Consider the following 17,365-nt stretch of genomic DNA (forward strand, 5'->3'; position numbering starts at 1 on the left):
ATGTAGCATATTGCATAAAATGAGGAAATGACAAAACTCTTATATACAACCAATTCATACTTTCAACCACTTTCTTTTCAATGTTGAAGCAGTTAATCCCCATCCCTGTACAATTATGCACCTGCCTCTGCCCTTTCTACTCTGTCATGCTGGCAGTTTGTCAGGGAAAGCTACATGGCATCATGGAAAAGGACCTAAGTCTTCCTGGTTCAGAAATGCTCAGGAGGCGGAGTGGCCACACACACAAAAGTAATTCAAGCTTTTTCACAAAGACAGCATTCATACGAAGTTCCTTACATTTGATGGAACAACAACAGGGCTGCCATCAGGAGCGGTACTCCAGTATTGAGCCCAAGGGGGCGCTGTCCGAAATTTCACCTTGTAGGGAGGTTCCAGATGTTTACCTTGGGGCCCACAATCTTTATATGGACTCTGATGGCTGCCCTGAGCATGTTGTCACTTTAGATTAAAAAAAAAAGTTATTAATGGAGTACTTAGGATTAACACTGAACTGTTTTTGCAAATCTGGACTAAGCAAAACAAAAAAGGCACAAATGATATTTAAACTCTTTTTTTTCTGTTCTGAACACACATTCCTAGGTACAGTGAGAACTGGTTTCAGAAGCATTTTATCACATTGTTGGAGAGTACATTGCATCTGTACGTGTAAAGTCATTGCCATACAGTAGATGTAAGCTGATATATCTGGGAAGGAAAAATAGATAGACAATTATAGTTACATAATTGCACGTTGTACAAAGAATTCAGGAGTCTGAGATAAAAGACACACACACACACATACCAAAAAAAGGTAAAATTATAAAGCTTGTAAACAGATAATCTGAAATACACATTATTCATGGAAAAATATCATAAAAAAGTACCACTCTGAAGCAAAACTGCCTGAGTTTCCTTCATTTGCAGTTGTAAGAGGAACACTTGAGCACAACTCGGAGTTGTCTGATAAATATGTGTGCCGCGCACTACAAACGTCGCCAGGGGGCTTCTTTGTTGGTAGAGCTGCCGTTGTGCTTTCCGAGAGTTTGAGGCGAATTTGAAATCATTTGGCACCAAAAATATTTTGGCCTGGGAGGGAAGAACAGTTCTTCATTCATGACTTCCAGTAGATGAAAGTTATTAGCCAGTCGAGGTTCATTCATTTGGACTGAAGAGATTTCTTAATTTCATTGACGTCCAACTAAAAAAAAACAAGGTTTCAGTAAGGACAAGGAAGAGCTTGGAAGCTTAACGTACATCCCACCCAGGTTTAAAGATGACGTCATATGCACATAAAACACAAGCTAAATTGCTCCACAAAGTACAGATTCACCTTGTTAAACCTAACCCTGTGATTTGGCAACAGCCTTTTTATCCACCAGTAAAAAGCTAGTCTATGATGGACATGGAGGCTTCATCATAATGCGTAAGATGTCACTTGTAGGCACCTTTCTGCCCATTTCCTGCTCTTGCACAGTCTACCTCTTTGGCAAAACTTCTAATGTCACACAGCTACCATGCAAACTCCTACCACAGACTTCTCACAGCTCCCTTCTTTCCGTATTTAGCCACCTCCACCATTGTTTAGAAGACGTTATGATGCAGTGTGGAGTTATGCAGGGAATACACGGTGGATTTCCGCGGCTTAGATGGCTCGATTGACAATTTCCGAAGTGTCCGATCAACCCGCGGGATCGATTCCGCGCTCGATACCGCGGGCGGGACAATAGAAAAAGATAAGAGCAGAGCAGAAGATAAGATAATAACCCGCGGGGACGAGCGAGAATCGATCGGGCGGCATAATCGAGCCGCGGAAACGTCCCGTGTATTCCCGGCATCAGATCTTCTGATATGCAGCTAGTGGAGTCAGATAACCTGGCATGTAACAAGTGGAGTCAGGTCTCCAGATAGGCAACTAGTACAGTCAGGGCAACTGATGGCCAGCAGTCAGAGCACCTGGCACACAGTTAGCAGAGTCAGAAGTCCAGGCATGCAATCAGTGGAGTCAGCTCTCCCGATATGCAGCGAGTGGAGTCAGACCAACTGATATGCAGCCAATGGATTCAAAGCACCTGTCATGAAACCAGTAGAGTCAAAACGCTTAGCATTTTATATATTTTCAGCTGACTGATAGTTATGGTTAACAAAATGAAGATGATGCCAAATTGATTCAGAATTATGCAAATGTATGCTGTTTTAAAATAGATCAATCAGATCCCACCTTAGCTTGAACTTGTCTATTTTGATTTCTTACTGGCTGACAGAGCAGGGACGTCTGATAAGATAACTCCCTAGAAAGTGATTACACACATTGGGATTAGCAGGCTGATATTAGTGCATGCTGTACCTGTAGCCGTAAACGGATCTTCTTTTCTTCATCCAGTTCTGACAATAACTGTTTAATCTCTTTTCTAGAAAATAAAGACAATAGTTTGGGTTAGCAAGCTTTTATTTATGTAGAGTTCAGTTCTGAAGGATAAGGATACACAAAACAGGCATTCCAGTTATTGACAGGAGCTGGAATGTCAAAGTTGTCTTGGATTCATACATATTCTCCATGTACTCAGGAAACATTACTACCCATGAACCCAGTCAAGAACGTGGCAGGTATTAGAGAATTAAAACAGGGCCTAGATTTCAATCACCACCATCCAGAAGCGGTTAAATGTTACAATAATTTTTGCGATAGTGCTCCTTTTACCAACATGTAAACCCACAACTACAGCGTTACTAATGAAACGGATTGCAGCAAGGCACAAAAAATAGAGCTTTTCAAAGGAATGCCATAGATGCTGAGCAGCATGTAACAGCTGGTTTACTGACAGATGGAGGGAAGTGAAACTACATAGTACATGTACATAGTAAACACTTTAAGTAAAAGGTATGGATGGATAGTGTAATGGTCAAGGGCTCAGGGTTCGAATCTCGGCTCTGCCTGTTCAGTAAGCCAGCACCTATTCAGTAGGAGACCTTGGGCAAGACTCCCTAACATTGCTACTGCCTATAGAGTGCGCCCCAGTGGCTGCAGCTCTGAGGCTTGAGTCCGCCAGGAGAAAAGCGCAATATGAATGTTCTGTGTCTGTATATAAAGTTTGGCATTCTTTAAATGAATATGGTTTTCTGATGTGATGTGGGGTGATATGGTTATTGAGGAAGACTGCATTTGGACTTTCAGGCCTACTTTACCATGCTTAATGCTGGGTACACATGATGCGTTTTTTGGTTGATTTCCGATTCGATTCTGTTATCTTTTTTTATCTATTTCCATTCACTTCTATGAGAAATCGATCAGAAAAACGATCTAACATAAGATCGGACAAGTTGGAAATTATCTATCGAACCATCTAACACAAAATTGTATGGTGTGTACCTAGCATAAGAGTGACATCTCTCAGGAAATCTGAGAGTGAAAACTCTGTACTTGAGTTCCCCAGATCGCACCCCCGCTGTAGCCGTTATGAGGGTGTCCAGCTCTTTCTTTTGATTCATATCAGTCTAATTTCTTCTTTCATTTAATGACCATTTATCCTCCATTTGAAAATCAAGCCTACAAATTGCTAAGCGAGAATGGCTTTTGATAGTGGTTTCCTGCTCTTTGATATATTGATATCTTGGGTCTATAGTTTGTGGGGGGTTTTGTTTTTCTGCTGTTCAGATAGCCCACAGACTGACTATAATCTAGAAAGGGAAATTACTGGCTCTCAGTCATGGTAAGTCAGGCCATAATTAGAATGTGTCTTGCTGGGGAGATTAATTAAAGTCAAAGCTTTCAGAGGTACAGGCAGAGCTTAATATGCACAGTATGGGATGTGAAATTGGAAAATAATCAAACTAATCATCAGGATTAAAGCATTGCAGCATGCACAGAGCTTCAGTTCTGTGATATGACTTCAGATACAGCTAATACAAGACACACATGACGGTGTAAAGTTACTAATACACAATGCTTGTAAGCAGCTCTTATTAAAGGGGACCAAGGTTGTAAAATTATAAGTGTGAAAAGAGCCCTTAATGTAAAACTCTGTGTTAGTTATGCAATATGAAGTGTCAAGGTTAATAACTCATTAAACGTCTGAAACTCCAAACCCGCAGCTGCCCAAAGTGATTCCAAAGCTCTGTGGCCACCCCCATCTACATTGCTGGAGCCTTCCCCCAGCTCGTCAGCCACCTATTAAGCCACGGATGTGAAGCTGGTGTGATATTCTGGGGGTTTTAACTCATTGGTAGAGTAGGTCAGCAGTATCAAGGGTCACAACACACCAGCCAGTGAGTCTTTTTAGGGTAAAAATAAAACAATCCAGCTTTATTGTCAGTCAAACAATGTCCATAAACAGCAACAAAATAAACCACTCTGGGTATTCAGTAATCAAACTGTAGGCACAGCACAAAAATATACAGCCTTCTTCACCCACACTGGCTTTTTAGTGACACCCTGCCACGGGCCTAATGGCAGTCCTGGTGCCACTCACCATTTTCCAGGCTTCTCCTGGTTTACCAGTACTGGAGTCCAACTCCCTTCCAGCACTTCCGCATTAGCAACTTCCCTGCTGCTACAGGCCTGTCAGCCCTCTCGGCTGCACAACCTTTCTGGAGCCTGCTTGCTCCACATACAGCCCACCGCATTCTGAGTGATGCAGCCTCTTATGCAAATTCCCACAGGTGTACCACTTAACCCTCCGTCTGCCAGACTCAGGCTTAGACTTGGAGGAGTGGCGTGTAAGGCCCACCCTTCTCCCAATACACACCAGCCCTGGATCCCATACTAATCTACCAGATAATGTTGTTGCTAACTTGCAACAACAGTCATTATCCAGGACTTTGTCCTTCGCATCCAAGCCAGAACCAAGCAGACATCTGCTGATCATCACACTAGGGACGGGCCATAGAAACACAGGTGGGGGTGCCCACAGAGCTTGGAAAACAATTTGGGGAAAAACCATGGCAATTTTGCTAGGCGTGGGTTTGAGATCCAGATGTATATTGATTTTTTAGGAGGGTGGGTGAGTTACTGACCGTGGCACCCACCAATACTTGCATCACTAAAACAGAAGTTGACATTACCTTTTCTATTTTACAAGCTTGGTACTCTTTAAGTGGAAAGAATGGGGAAGAATATTATTATTATTATTATTTATTTATAAAGCGCCAACATATTCCGTGGCGCTGTACAATGTAAGAAAACAAACAAGGGATACATAATGATACAGACAATGCTATACATCAAATATAAACACTGATACAAGATACAGCACTGCTGATTACAATTTGATTTAACATGATGACTAAAATGTATAAATGTCTAACAGTGTGCAAGCAATTAAATTAATAACAGTCCATGACACAAAAGGGTGAGAGCCCTGCCCTTGCGAGCTTACAATCTAAAGGAATGGGGTGGAAACAAGAGGTGGGATATGATTGTGAAGGGGTTGTATGTGACTTTATTATAGAGATGTTCATTAACTTCTTATCCTGATGTCATGCATTGTTATGTTATTATCTAATCCTCATTTCCTCTCTTGAGAACGCTTCTTCTGTATATGATTCTTTAGTCACGTCAGGTCCAGACAGCCCACAACTATTATGTTTAATGATAAGAGAGCATTTGAAGACACCAGACCACTACCGTACTACAGTAATATCCCTTTATAGAAAACTTCAAGGGACCTGGCCAAGTAGTTGACTATATCAGAAGGTTACTATATTTAGAATTCTAGTGTCTACGATATCACAGTTTACTATAACGAGGTTGTACTGTATATGCCAAAGAAACACACACACACACACACACACACACACACACACACACACACACACACACACACACACACACACACACACACACACACACACACACACACACACACACACACACACACACACACACACACACACACACACACACACACGTTTTTTCTCTCACAGTGAGACACATTATGAATTACATTGTTTTCTTAGTCGCTGTCACTTAATAATATAATAAGGGAAACACTGAGAATCTCCCATTAGGAGATGGACTAGTCCAAAATCTGTCAGCTCCTTACTCCCTACTGTAAGTGACAGTAACATAGGAAAAAGGTAATTTAAAGTGCATTTTGCTCTGAAAGAAATATACATTTTATATGTATTCTTGGAAAAGGAAGGACCCGGAAAGTCAAAGGACCAAAAAAACACAATAATAAAACACAGGAGCCAATAGTGCAATACGTCATGGTATAGAGAAAACAAGCTGAGTAAATAGGTTCACTCACACTTAACTGGTTGCAAGAGAAGAGTGGTGGCGGGAATTTCCCCGTATGCCATATTGGTGGTTACTAATATGGCATGTGGTGAAATTCCCGCCACCATTTGGCTTTACGTGGGTCCTCATCAGTCGGGCTACTGGTTCTTAGAGGAGTCCTCTAAATGGGACTGAACTGAAAGAAAACAACTCCAAAGAAGTTGTATTTGTTCATAGGTTGAAGGTGGAGGCTCCCAAAAATGAAAAAATAATGGTTAAAAACAGCTGAAGAAGGAGAGATGGTGGTAAAACGTACCTCTCCTGAACAATAGTCAATACGACTTTGATCAATTTGAAGCTTTATTTGCACAATAATAGGGTACGACAGCGCGTTTCACGGGCTTTACCTGCTTCCCTAGGTCAGTAATACCCACAAAAAAATCTGTGTCGTTTAGGGTAAAACAATACGAGCGCCTTCAAGGTATAGGCTATTGCTCTTCAGGAGAAGTACGTTTTACCACCGCCTCGCCTTCTTAAGCTGTTAATAATTACTTTTACATTCTTGGGTACCTTCACCGTAAACCTGTATTTATATGTATGCATTTTAAATGTTACTTTTTTTGTGATAATGGTGCTTTAAGAAAATTTAGATACTTGCTGCTACAGACAGCTGGACTGTCACTGGAAGGAAAACTTTGTATGAGTGGCAACTGTGCCATATACTGCTCTCCTGCCAGGACCTTGGTTCAATGTCCATAAAGAAGCACTGTGCCTTAACCTCCTTAGCAGTAACCCCGAGTTAGGCTCGGGATGAAAATCCACAGCTCAGAGCAGTAATCCCAAATTGGATCCATTGGAGGTGTGGAATGTGCAGGGCTGCCACAGATCTATTTAGGGGTATGATTTTTAGGGTCTGATATATATGGCATATAAAAAGTAGGAAAACATGTTTTTATTGAATGTTATGTCAGGGTTTTAAACCGCTTTAAAAATGTTATTTGGGTAATTTTTGGTGTGGGAGGTAAAAAGTTAATTTTGAATGTAATAATGTGGGTTTATTTGATTAAAAATTTTTATGTAGATGTAGTTTTACTATTTGGCCACAAGATAGCCACAGTGAGATTCATTTTTTTTTAGCCCTAGAAGCGAAGTGCTTGCGGAGAGGACGGGAAACCTTTCCTTTCGTCAGAAAGACCAAGGCCTCTGATAAGAAGCCGTCAGTTTTTCTGCTGGGGACTTAGATCAATGAAAGGGAGCTATGTTCCCATTTATTAATCTCCGGGCTACCGGGGGACGGCACGGGCACGCGATTGCGCACGGGAGTGTGCAGACGCCGGCAACAGCAAGGCAGCAGCCATCGGGGCGTGACAATCACGAACAGGCGGCAGGAATGGTTAAAGTATACTTGAACTTAGAGGCTGCAATTTTTATTTCCTTTTAAACAATACCAGTTGCCTGGCAACCCTGCTGATCTCTTTGTCTGCAGAAGTGTCAGAATCGTACACCTGAAGCAAGCATGTGGCCAATCCAGTCAGACTTCAGTCAGAGCACATGATCTGCAGGTTTGTTCAGGGTCTATGGCTAAAAGTATTAAAGGCAGAGGATCAGCAGGATAGCCAGGCAATGTGCATTGTTTATACATACGGTATCTCTCTCAGGCTGTAGACCAGCCTTTCTCAACCCTTTTACCTTGGAGGAACCCTGTAAATAACTTTTGGATCTCAAGGAACTCCTGCAAACAATTTTTTGGTCTCGAGGAACCCCTACATTTATTTTTCATGAGGTATGGTCTTTAAATAGGTTAGGCTGCTAATTTCACTACCCCTACTACACTGCCACTCATTATACTGTCTCCTGACCCCCCAATTTAGTGCTTCTTGTTACAGTACCACCTATTATAGTGTGCTCTATTATACTTCCCCCACGATGGGGTAAAATGCCAAGGAACCCCTGCAGAGTCCTCAAGGAACCCTGGGGTTCCAGGGAACCCTGGTTGAGAAAGCCTGCTGTAGACACATTATGAGCTCTTTTTGAGTGCTTTTCTGACCATTAGTGCTTTCTGAAAAAAAAATGCTCCGACTTTTCTAAAAGTCAATGCAAGTCAACTGGAGCATTTTTTTTAATGTTCAGAAAGTGCTGATGGTCAGAAAAGCACTCAGAAAGCACTCATAGCGTGTCTACAGCCTCTGTGTTTTAGACACCTTACAACTGCCTAACGCCGATTGGCGGCCGCAAGGTGGCTCCCCCAGGACCGCCTAACGCCAATTGGCGTCAAGTCCTAGCAGATTGTTTTGCAAGGGATTGTGTGCACCGATGTGCGCTCATCCCCGCTTGAGTGACGGAGCTCCACTCCGTCATCAGTCTGCCAGCAGCAATAGGCGCTAGCAGACTGCTAGACGGTGAAAGCACCGTCTATTTACAATGTAAAGCGCTGTGATCTAATGCAGCGCTGTACTGGAGATAGCCGTGTCACTTAGCTGTCCCCTGGAGAGGCTCCAAACGTGATCCCCCTCTCATAGGCTAATGCCTATGAGAGAGGATAGCTCTGATTGGCCATCAGGGGGAGGGAAAATTTAATAATAAAATAATTAATTTTATTTTAAAATTTTTTTTAAAAAAAGCCTGCAGCAGCGATCAGACCCCACCAACAGAAAGCTCTGTTAGTGGGCATAAAAGGAAGGGGGGGGGGATGTGGGGGTTGGTTTGTGTGCTGCAAGCTATTAAAGCTGCAGAGCACTGAATTGTAAAAAATAGCCTGGTCACTAGGGGGATGTAAGCCTATGGTCCTTAAAGAGAACCTGTAACAAAAAAAAAGTTCCCCAGGGGGGTACTCACCTCAGGAGGGGAAAGCCTCAGGGTCCCAATAAGGCTTCCCACTCCCCTGTAGCTGCAGGCAGTCCAGTGCTGGCTCCCCTGAAGTGGCCCGGAATCCTCCTTCGACAAGCCTGACAAGCGCTGATTTATTTACCTTTCCTGGCTCCAGCAGGGGGTGCTGTTGCGGCTCTCCGCACGGAGATAGGCAAAAATAGCCGATCTCTGTCGGGTCGGCTCTACTGCGCAGTAGAGCGGGCCGATAGCGATCAGCTATTTCCGTCTATCTCCGAGCGGAGAGCCAATACTGTGCATGCGCTGGAGCCGGGAAAGTAAATATTTACATTCCCGCTGTTCAAGGAGCTTTATCTCCGCAGCCGTGGGACCGAGCAGGACAGGGGAAGCCTCAATAGGATCCGGAAGCTTCCCCCACTCGAAGTGAGTACCCCCCAGGGGAGGTTTTTCTCATTAAAGGTTTTCTTTAAGAGGTTAATACCATTAAAGTTTCTGAAGTATGTGTATATAATTAAAAAATGGCATGCACAATGTATATGTAAGTGGACAGTAACCACTGGATTCCTATTTGAGTTCTCAAGGAGGAGCAGAGAAGTTGTTTTACATAGAAAGCCTCCAATACTTCAAAGTGTCATTAAGCTCTTTCCTTTTTTTCCTCTCTTTTCTTTTTTTCTCATCCATTAATAATGACTTATCTTTACGTAATTGGTCTTTACCATAGTCCTCACTGATTCACTCATTGCAGTGACTGCTGATGAAATAAGCACCCAGGATAAAGCAAAGATAAACCCCCTAAGCAGATGGGGCACGTAAGAGCAGCATGCAGCAGCTGAATGTCACACTGTAGTGCTTACTTTTGCTGGTCCTTCATAGTCTCAATGATGCTTCTCAGCTCCTTCACTTGTAATTGCAGCTCCTCCAGTGTGGACTGGTTGCTTTCAGCTTTGTGTCTTGAGTCAGAATTCACAAAGGACGGAGAGTTGGACCTGTGACTGCTTGAGGTGACAGAATGAAATGCTGATGGCGCACCGGAGCCTCCGTGTGAAAAGCTAACACTGGAAATCAAGCCTCCGGGTTTTGGGGGCAATGCAGCTCTGTTATCCGGCAACTGGAAAAGCAACAACAGCAGCTTAATGCAATAGACACATCCTTATGAATACAAGCAAACCAAAACAAATCAGTAATGCTATGGGTGAGCAGGGACGTGCCGCAGCGGCAGGGATCTGGAGGGTCTCTACTTACTCGCACTAGAGCAAAGGAGGTGACGCAGCATCTGTGGGAGGGGCCGCTAGGGTAATTTTGCAATTACGCATCGCAGTGTGATCACGGAGGGAATTAAAGTGTTGTGCATTGTCTGACACTTTGATCCACATAGGGTGACACTGTGCCGGACTGGATCCATCAATGGCGCCCTAGTGACAAGCCCAAATGCAACCATGTAGTATCTAAATTACATGGCGCAGTGGCAGAGGATGGGGATGGCAGTAATTGAAGTGCTGGACTTAGTACGACACTTTGATCTAAAAGGGCTGATGCTGTGCCAGGTTTGAACTAGACTAGTTCTAGGTTTACATGGAGTTTGTAAAGTATATACTCTGTATTGGTTGTTGGTTCCCTCTACATCACGGGTGTCCAAACTTTTTAGGCCAAGGGCCATATCTCCATTCTTGAGAATGCTAGGGGCCGAAATAGCAAAATAAAACACAATTTTGCTGATTGCCATTTGGTACACTATGACTGTGGCATTTTGTCAAGTAAAACATTTCCATGGAAATAACCAATATACAGTGTGCAGTTAGCATGTCCCTTTCAATATGCAGGCATAGTGCTACTGACACAGTGGTAGCTGCTAATCAGTACATTTTACTTGTTGCTGGAAAAAGTGATAGATGCTAATCAGTGGCTGCTACTGCTACATTAGTGGCTGATAACCTACAGGCTAGCAAATGGGGTGGTAAAGTGGAAATACAAGGTTGCTCCTGCATGCGGCACCCCAGCTATGGCCTGTGGGCCGCATGGAATTAATAACTGTGAAGAGCTTCAGGGGCCACCAGAGACGGCTTGGTGGGCCGCATTTGCCTGCTCTGGTTTCCTCCTATATTCCTAAAGAATGAGTTGTGTATTTAGGCAATTTATTTGGTTGGTTTTTACAGGTATCAGCATTCCTTTTGATGTGTATGCAAGTACTATAGAATGTCACAGCTATGGTACAGTAAGAGACTGCCACGTAGTATGTGTATAAAGCAGGCTAAAATGATAAGGTCAAATGCTGTACCATTATGTAACCCAAAGAAACATTACTCAGCACAGTTTACACCAATTAGCTTCAAGATTAAAACTAGCGACAGGTGAAGTGGATAACATTAATTGTTTCAATGGCACCTTTCAAAAAGAGGGACATATTAAGTAGAAAGCCAACAGTGAGTTCATAAAGACTAAGTTAAAAGCAAAAAAAAAATAAAATAAAAAATGGGCAGGCATCAGGATCTGAGTGACAAGGACAAGGGTCAACCTGTAATGGCTAGACTCCTAGGTGAGAGCATATCTGGTGCAAGAAAACACTGTGTATTGAAACTTGCTGCATAGACCCATATCACTCAGAGCGCCCATGCGGTCCCTGGCCACAATAAAAGCACTTACAATGAGCATGAGAGTGTCAAAACTGGGCCATGAAACAGTGGCATAAGGTAGCTCAGTCTGATGACAATCCACTTGAGCATTTGGGGATGTGCTGTTAAAGCAAGTCCAGTCCTCCATGGAGGCCCCACCTTGCAGCTTACAGGACTTAAAAGATCTGCTGCTAATGAATGTCTTGATGCCAGTTATCAAAACCCCACCGTTAGAAGTCTAGTGGAGTCCATGCTTGAATGGGGTAGAGATGTAATGTGGGCACAACAGGGAAATACACAATACTAGGCTGCCGCATTTAATGGTTTGCATTAAAATCATTGTATATTTCTAGCAAAACAGATCAAGGCAACTTACCTGTGATGCTGTGGAAGGTCGGGAGGTTTTCTTGGTTGAGTCTACTGATCTCTGTGTCAGGTTATTAAGCTCTTCCTTATCATCCTCCGGACTGGGAGAATCAAAGAAGTCTGGACTGGAAAGGGATGACTGCCAAGAAAGTGATCATATAAACATGTGGAGTTATGAAGATTCAGTTACTACATTGGAAAAAAGGGCCTACATTGAGTGACTCAACTCATAACCTGCAGTAATAAGCTAACACTAACACTTGCATGGTTAACCAAGTCCTTAATTGCTCTGTAATAATTCATCAATACTGCCTAAGGGTTAGATAACAAAATTGTAACAAATGGGACTAATCATAAGGTATGAGTTCATCAGATCAGCATTTAGCTGTTTAAAGCTGTTTCCTCCATCAGCTCCTGCAACAGCCCCTTCTCTGCACATCTTTTCAATGTCAGCAATGGATAGCAGAATGATAAAAGACTACAAGGTATTCCAGAGAGGATTATGCTTCAATAAAGTTTTTTTTATTTTGCTTGTGCTTTTTCCAATATCAGATGACTTTTAGATCTGATCTATTGATCTCAAGAGAGTCCTGTAAAGGTGCGTACACATGTCTGATATTTCTTAATGATTTGTCATTTGAACAACCTGTAGTTCAAACAACAAGTCGTTCAGACATCTTGTACACACTGACCAACAAGTTGTTTGAAATGCTAATTTACATGTCGTTTAACCAACTTGATTATGGACAATGGACCGGATAAAGCAATAGACTAGATCAGGTATGTCAAACCGGTCCTACGAGGGCCAAGGTCCTCACACATTTTTGAGACAGCTCAAATTAATTGACAGGTCTGAATCAGGAAAGGTGTGGTCCATCAGGTAGAACACATTCCTCTTTTTCTCAGTCCATCCTAAACACTGGCATGGAGCTGGGCCTCCAGGCCTGGAGTTTGACACCTGTGGACTAGATTAAAGACTGATCAAACAACTTGTTGTTTGAATGTTTTTTAGTGCCAAACTAACAGACTTTCAAACAACTAGTTGTTTGTACACATCTACGGACCTAACTGTCGTTTGAATGACAGTTAGTCCACGGATCCGCCAAGCGGATCAGTCAAAACTGTTGCTATCAGTCTTAAGCTGGCCACTAACGGTCCAATTTCTAGTGAAAAATCGTTCGAGCGATCAGAAATTCTGATCGGACGAAAAATCGTTCACTACACCATCAACTAACCAATCATTTCTTCCTATCTATCACGACCACCAAGAAAATCCAAATTTTCGTTCGACGAAAATTCATTCGGGCGACATTTTTTTCACTCGTTCATAATCGATTGTGTCCACCAATGGAGATTATTTACAAGCAATCCGATCAGAATTTCTGATCGCTCGAACGATTTTTCGCTAAAAATTGGACCGTTAGTGGCCAGCTTTACGATTGTTCGTACACATGCCAAACTGTCGTGCAAATGACCAGTTTGAACGACAAGTCGTTCAGAAATATCAGACGTGTGTACATACCTTAATTCAGGAATGCAAGCAGTTGTACCTCATATACATCTCTAGGACGTAACTACAGGGGAACAGCCGCTGGGGAGCCTAAAGTTGTAAGGGGGCCCCAACTACTACTTCACTACCACTGACAAAAGGAGTCCATCCTTCAGATCAGATGTTTTTGTGGCTACACTTGTTATGAGTGTGAACATTATGATGTCCACATGTATTTTATGATCCCTGCAAGATGGCTCTCTAGGCTGTGAGGGTCCCCAGGGATAGTCAAGAATATGGGTGGGAATATTGGTGGGCTCCATCAAAGTTTAGTAAGGGGGGTCCGATGATTTTTAGTTCAGCCCCTCTAGCATCTCACGTATCACTAATTATGGGTCTAATAGGGGTTTCATATGCAGCAGATTCAGACCACCATCACAGCTCAGCACCAGCTACATGATTTCATCTATCAGGTAAAGTTTTGTAAAATGAAGCAGAATTACAAAGTCTCCTCCACTTGTGCCTTATTTAAAACGTGCTCATCTTTTTACATTTTCCAATACATATAATACACAACTTCCCCTAAATTACATCAATGAAAGCGTAAAAAGTTGTTTCAAATGTTTATTTTTTTGGAGTGATTATCAGTACAGAACACTTAAAGAGGAACTCCAGTGAAAATAATGTAGTAAAAAAGTGCTTAATTTTTTACCATAATTATGTATAAATGATTTAGTCAGTGTTTTCCCATTGTAAAATCTTTTCTCTCCCCGATTTACATTCTGACATTTATTACATGGTGACATTTTTACTGTGGGCAGGTTATGTAGCTGCTCCTAGCTGTTTTGGCTGCTAGAGACAGCTGTAAACAGCTAATTCCTGTCTGTGAGCCTTGTTACATTGTAACAAACTGCCAAAAGTACCGCGGTACTCAGAGCTTCTTGTGGGAGGGGTTTCAGCACAAAATCAGTCATACAGCGCCCCCTGATGGTCTGTTTGTGAAAAGCATTATATTTCTCATGTAAAAGGGGGTATCAGCTACTGATTGGGATAAAGTTCAATTCTTGGTTGGAGTTTCTCTTTAAGGCCCAGCTCACACTACGCACATTATGCTATAACACAATGCCTCAGTGCATGTGAACACACCGGCCATGTTCTCCAATGGGAAGGTTCACATGTTAGCATCATAACTAATTAAGCTAAGAAGTCCTTGGGCAAAATTTCCTAACACTGCAGGGTTGCCCCTTAAACGTGCCTTTAGTGGCTGCAGCTCTTGAGCGCTTTAAGTCCAACAGGAGAAAAGCGCTATACAAATGTTATGAGAGGATTATAAGCTTTCCTGTCATACTAGCTATTGCACAGTTTGGCGGGTATTCACTAATCACAAGTAAAATCACTTTGCAGACACAGCGCAAGGCAGTTTTACTGGTATTTACACAACTGGCATACTGTGTATTGTTCAAGTAGGGCAACTCAAATTACCTAGGTAATGTGCATGTTGCTGGTATAAGGTGTTTTATGTGACTTGCATAACGTGTGTTATACTAGCAATGTGCATGTTACCTAGATAATAGAGTAAGGTATGGTATAGGAGCAATGCATGCATTATCTGGGTAACATGAGTTGTGCTAATTCATGTAAAACATGATATGTCAGTTGTATAAATGGTAAAACTGCTGTTTGCGCACAGTGACTTTAATGGTGTTTAGTGAATATACCGGAATGCTCTGTAAAGTAATGCAGATATCTGCTTCTCATTGGAATCCATGCAAAATGTATTTGTATTATTCATTAACATTTGCAGCATGTCCCCTGATATCCTCCCCCACACTGAATTCCCTTCATGAGAAGATGTAACAAGCAGGAATTTCTTCATGAAGACGTGTCTAGCAGGCAAGAAGCATACCGATGTCAGCGACTGTGAGGGTGGCCGTCTCCCGCTGGATTTGGGTCTGGATGCAGTAGGATGACTAAGCTTCTCTCCAGCTGAAACTACCGAATCAAAGCCTTCGACATCTGCAAAATAAAACCCACAAATGGCAACATTTCAGTTAATAAGCCCAAGTTCAATTTACTGGATTTCTCATTGCTAGTAAAGGGGAATAGGGGACTTATATATTTAATGCAAGCAGTCCATGAAATTCCTGTTTGAGAAGTCAAAAGAGATCTGTCTACAAAATATTCAGCTGGCAGGAGAGCAGAGGCTGCTTCCCCAGCACAAAGCAGATCAGCTGACTTCAACCACCTCTTCCTTTTATGTGTACGTTAAAAAGGGGCGCTGGGAAAAAAGGGCGCTGGGAAAAAAGGGCGATTGTAAAAACGTTAATCTTCCGTTTAAATTGTGAAACGTATAATAACGTTTAAATTTTTTTTACTAAGTAACCCTCCCTGTACCTACCCCTAACCCCTAGACCCCCCTGTTGGTGCCTAAACCTAAGACCCCCCTGTTGGTGCCTACACCTAAGACCCCCCCTGTTGGTGCCTAAACCTAAGACCCCCCTGTTGGTGCCTAAACCTAAGACCCCCCCTGTTGGTGCCTAAACCTAAGACCCCCCTGTTGGTGCCTAAAACTAAGACCCCCCCCCTGTTGGTGCCTAAACCTAAGACCCCCCTGTTGGTGCCTAAACCTAAGACCCCCCCTGTTGGTGCCTAAACCTAAGACCCCCCTGTTGGTGCCTAAACCTAAGCCCCCCCCTGTTGGTGCCTAAACCTAAGACCCCCCCTGTTGGTGCCTAAACCTAAGACCCCCCTGTTGGTGCCTAAAACTAAGACCCCCCCCTGTTGGTGCCTAAACCTAAGACCCCCCTGTTGGTGCCTAAACCTAAGACCCCCCCTGTTGGTGCCTAAACCTAAGACCCCCCTGTTGGTGCCTAAACCTAAGACGCCCCTGATGGTGCCTAAACCTAAGACCCTCCTTAGAGATCACTGTATTGTGTGTACAATAATGTTTTAAAAACAGTAAGGGATAAAATATAGTACAATTTACGTTACGTACTGATCGCTTTGTTTCGTGAATAATAATGTTTTACAAACACTAAGGGATAACTTTTAAAATAATGTTTTATTGAAATAGGAAACGTAAACCATCACAAGCAGTTATAAAACATGAAAAATCTTCGGGCGCCGTTGGTAAACGTTATTATTCTCGGGCGCCCTTTTTTCCTGTTCGGTGCCCAGTAAACGATAATTATTATGGGAGTGAATGGCGGCGCCCGATTTGTCCACTAGCCACCTGCGCCCTTTTTTACTGTTTCCTCCTTTTATTGTTAAGAGTTTAACTCTTTGTTGCTAGTACTGCAACTCAGCAGAGTTCCACAGTGCTCAGCCTGTGCTAAAGCATTTAACCCTTCCTACTACCTCTCCAGTGTGTTGATAAAAGTCCAGTGTGTCTTTCATCACACCACTCTGCCTGCATTAAGAAAACATTTTATCCTGCTATTTTACTTTTATCATTTATAAAGACCCATGTGAATGATGTGGGAAGGGTTAAAATGCTTTTTCTTTTACTCACCGAAAAGAGAAAGGGAAAAAAAGACTCTGCTGAGCTGCAGTAATGGCCACAGCAGTAGGTGGAGAAGGTGGGAGGGAGCAGGTGCAGTGCTGCAGTAATGGCCACAGCAGTAGGGGGAGAAGGTGTGAGGAAGCAGGTGCAGTGCTGCAGTAATGGCCACAGCTGTAGGGGGAGAAGGTGGGAGGAAGCAGGCGCAGTGCTGCAGTAATGGCCACAGCAGTAGGGGGAGAAGGTGGAAGGAAGCAGGCGCAGTGCTGCAGTAATGGCCACAGCAGTAGGGGGAGAAGGTGGGAGGAAGCAGGCGCAGTGCTGCAGTAATGGCCACAGCAGTAGGGGGAGAAGGTGGGAGG

The 17,365-nt window shown here is 43.0% G+C and overlaps 1 protein-coding gene across 6 annotated transcripts in view; it reads right to left on the minus strand.

The window, feature by feature from the left end:
• Window positions 1-555: 555 nt before the first annotated feature.
• Window positions 556-17,365, minus strand: part of LOC137546932 (SH3 domain-containing kinase-binding protein 1-like) — a 516,647-nt gene continuing 499,837 nt past the window's right edge. For all 6 annotated transcript variants that reach the window (XM_068269991.1, XM_068269992.1, XM_068269993.1 and 3 more), the window contains 5 exons: window positions 15,411-15,520; window positions 12,026-12,154; window positions 9,895-10,148; window positions 2,345-2,408; window positions 556-1,198 (listed from right to left, as the gene is read on the minus strand). In XM_068269991.1, the coding sequence (XP_068126092.1) occupies window positions 1,157-1,198; window positions 2,345-2,408; window positions 9,895-10,148; window positions 12,026-12,154; window positions 15,411-15,520 (599 nt within the window). In that variant the 3' untranslated portion in view covers window positions 556-1,156. The remainder of the gene's footprint in view (window positions 1,199-2,344; window positions 2,409-9,894; window positions 10,149-12,025; window positions 12,155-15,410; window positions 15,521-17,365) is intronic.

The sequence above is a fragment of the Hyperolius riggenbachi genome, chromosome 2 (assembly GCF_040937935.1).
Source record: "Hyperolius riggenbachi isolate aHypRig1 chromosome 2, aHypRig1.pri, whole genome shotgun sequence".
NCBI classification, from domain to species: Eukaryota; Metazoa; Chordata; class Amphibia; order Anura; family Hyperoliidae; genus Hyperolius; species Hyperolius riggenbachi.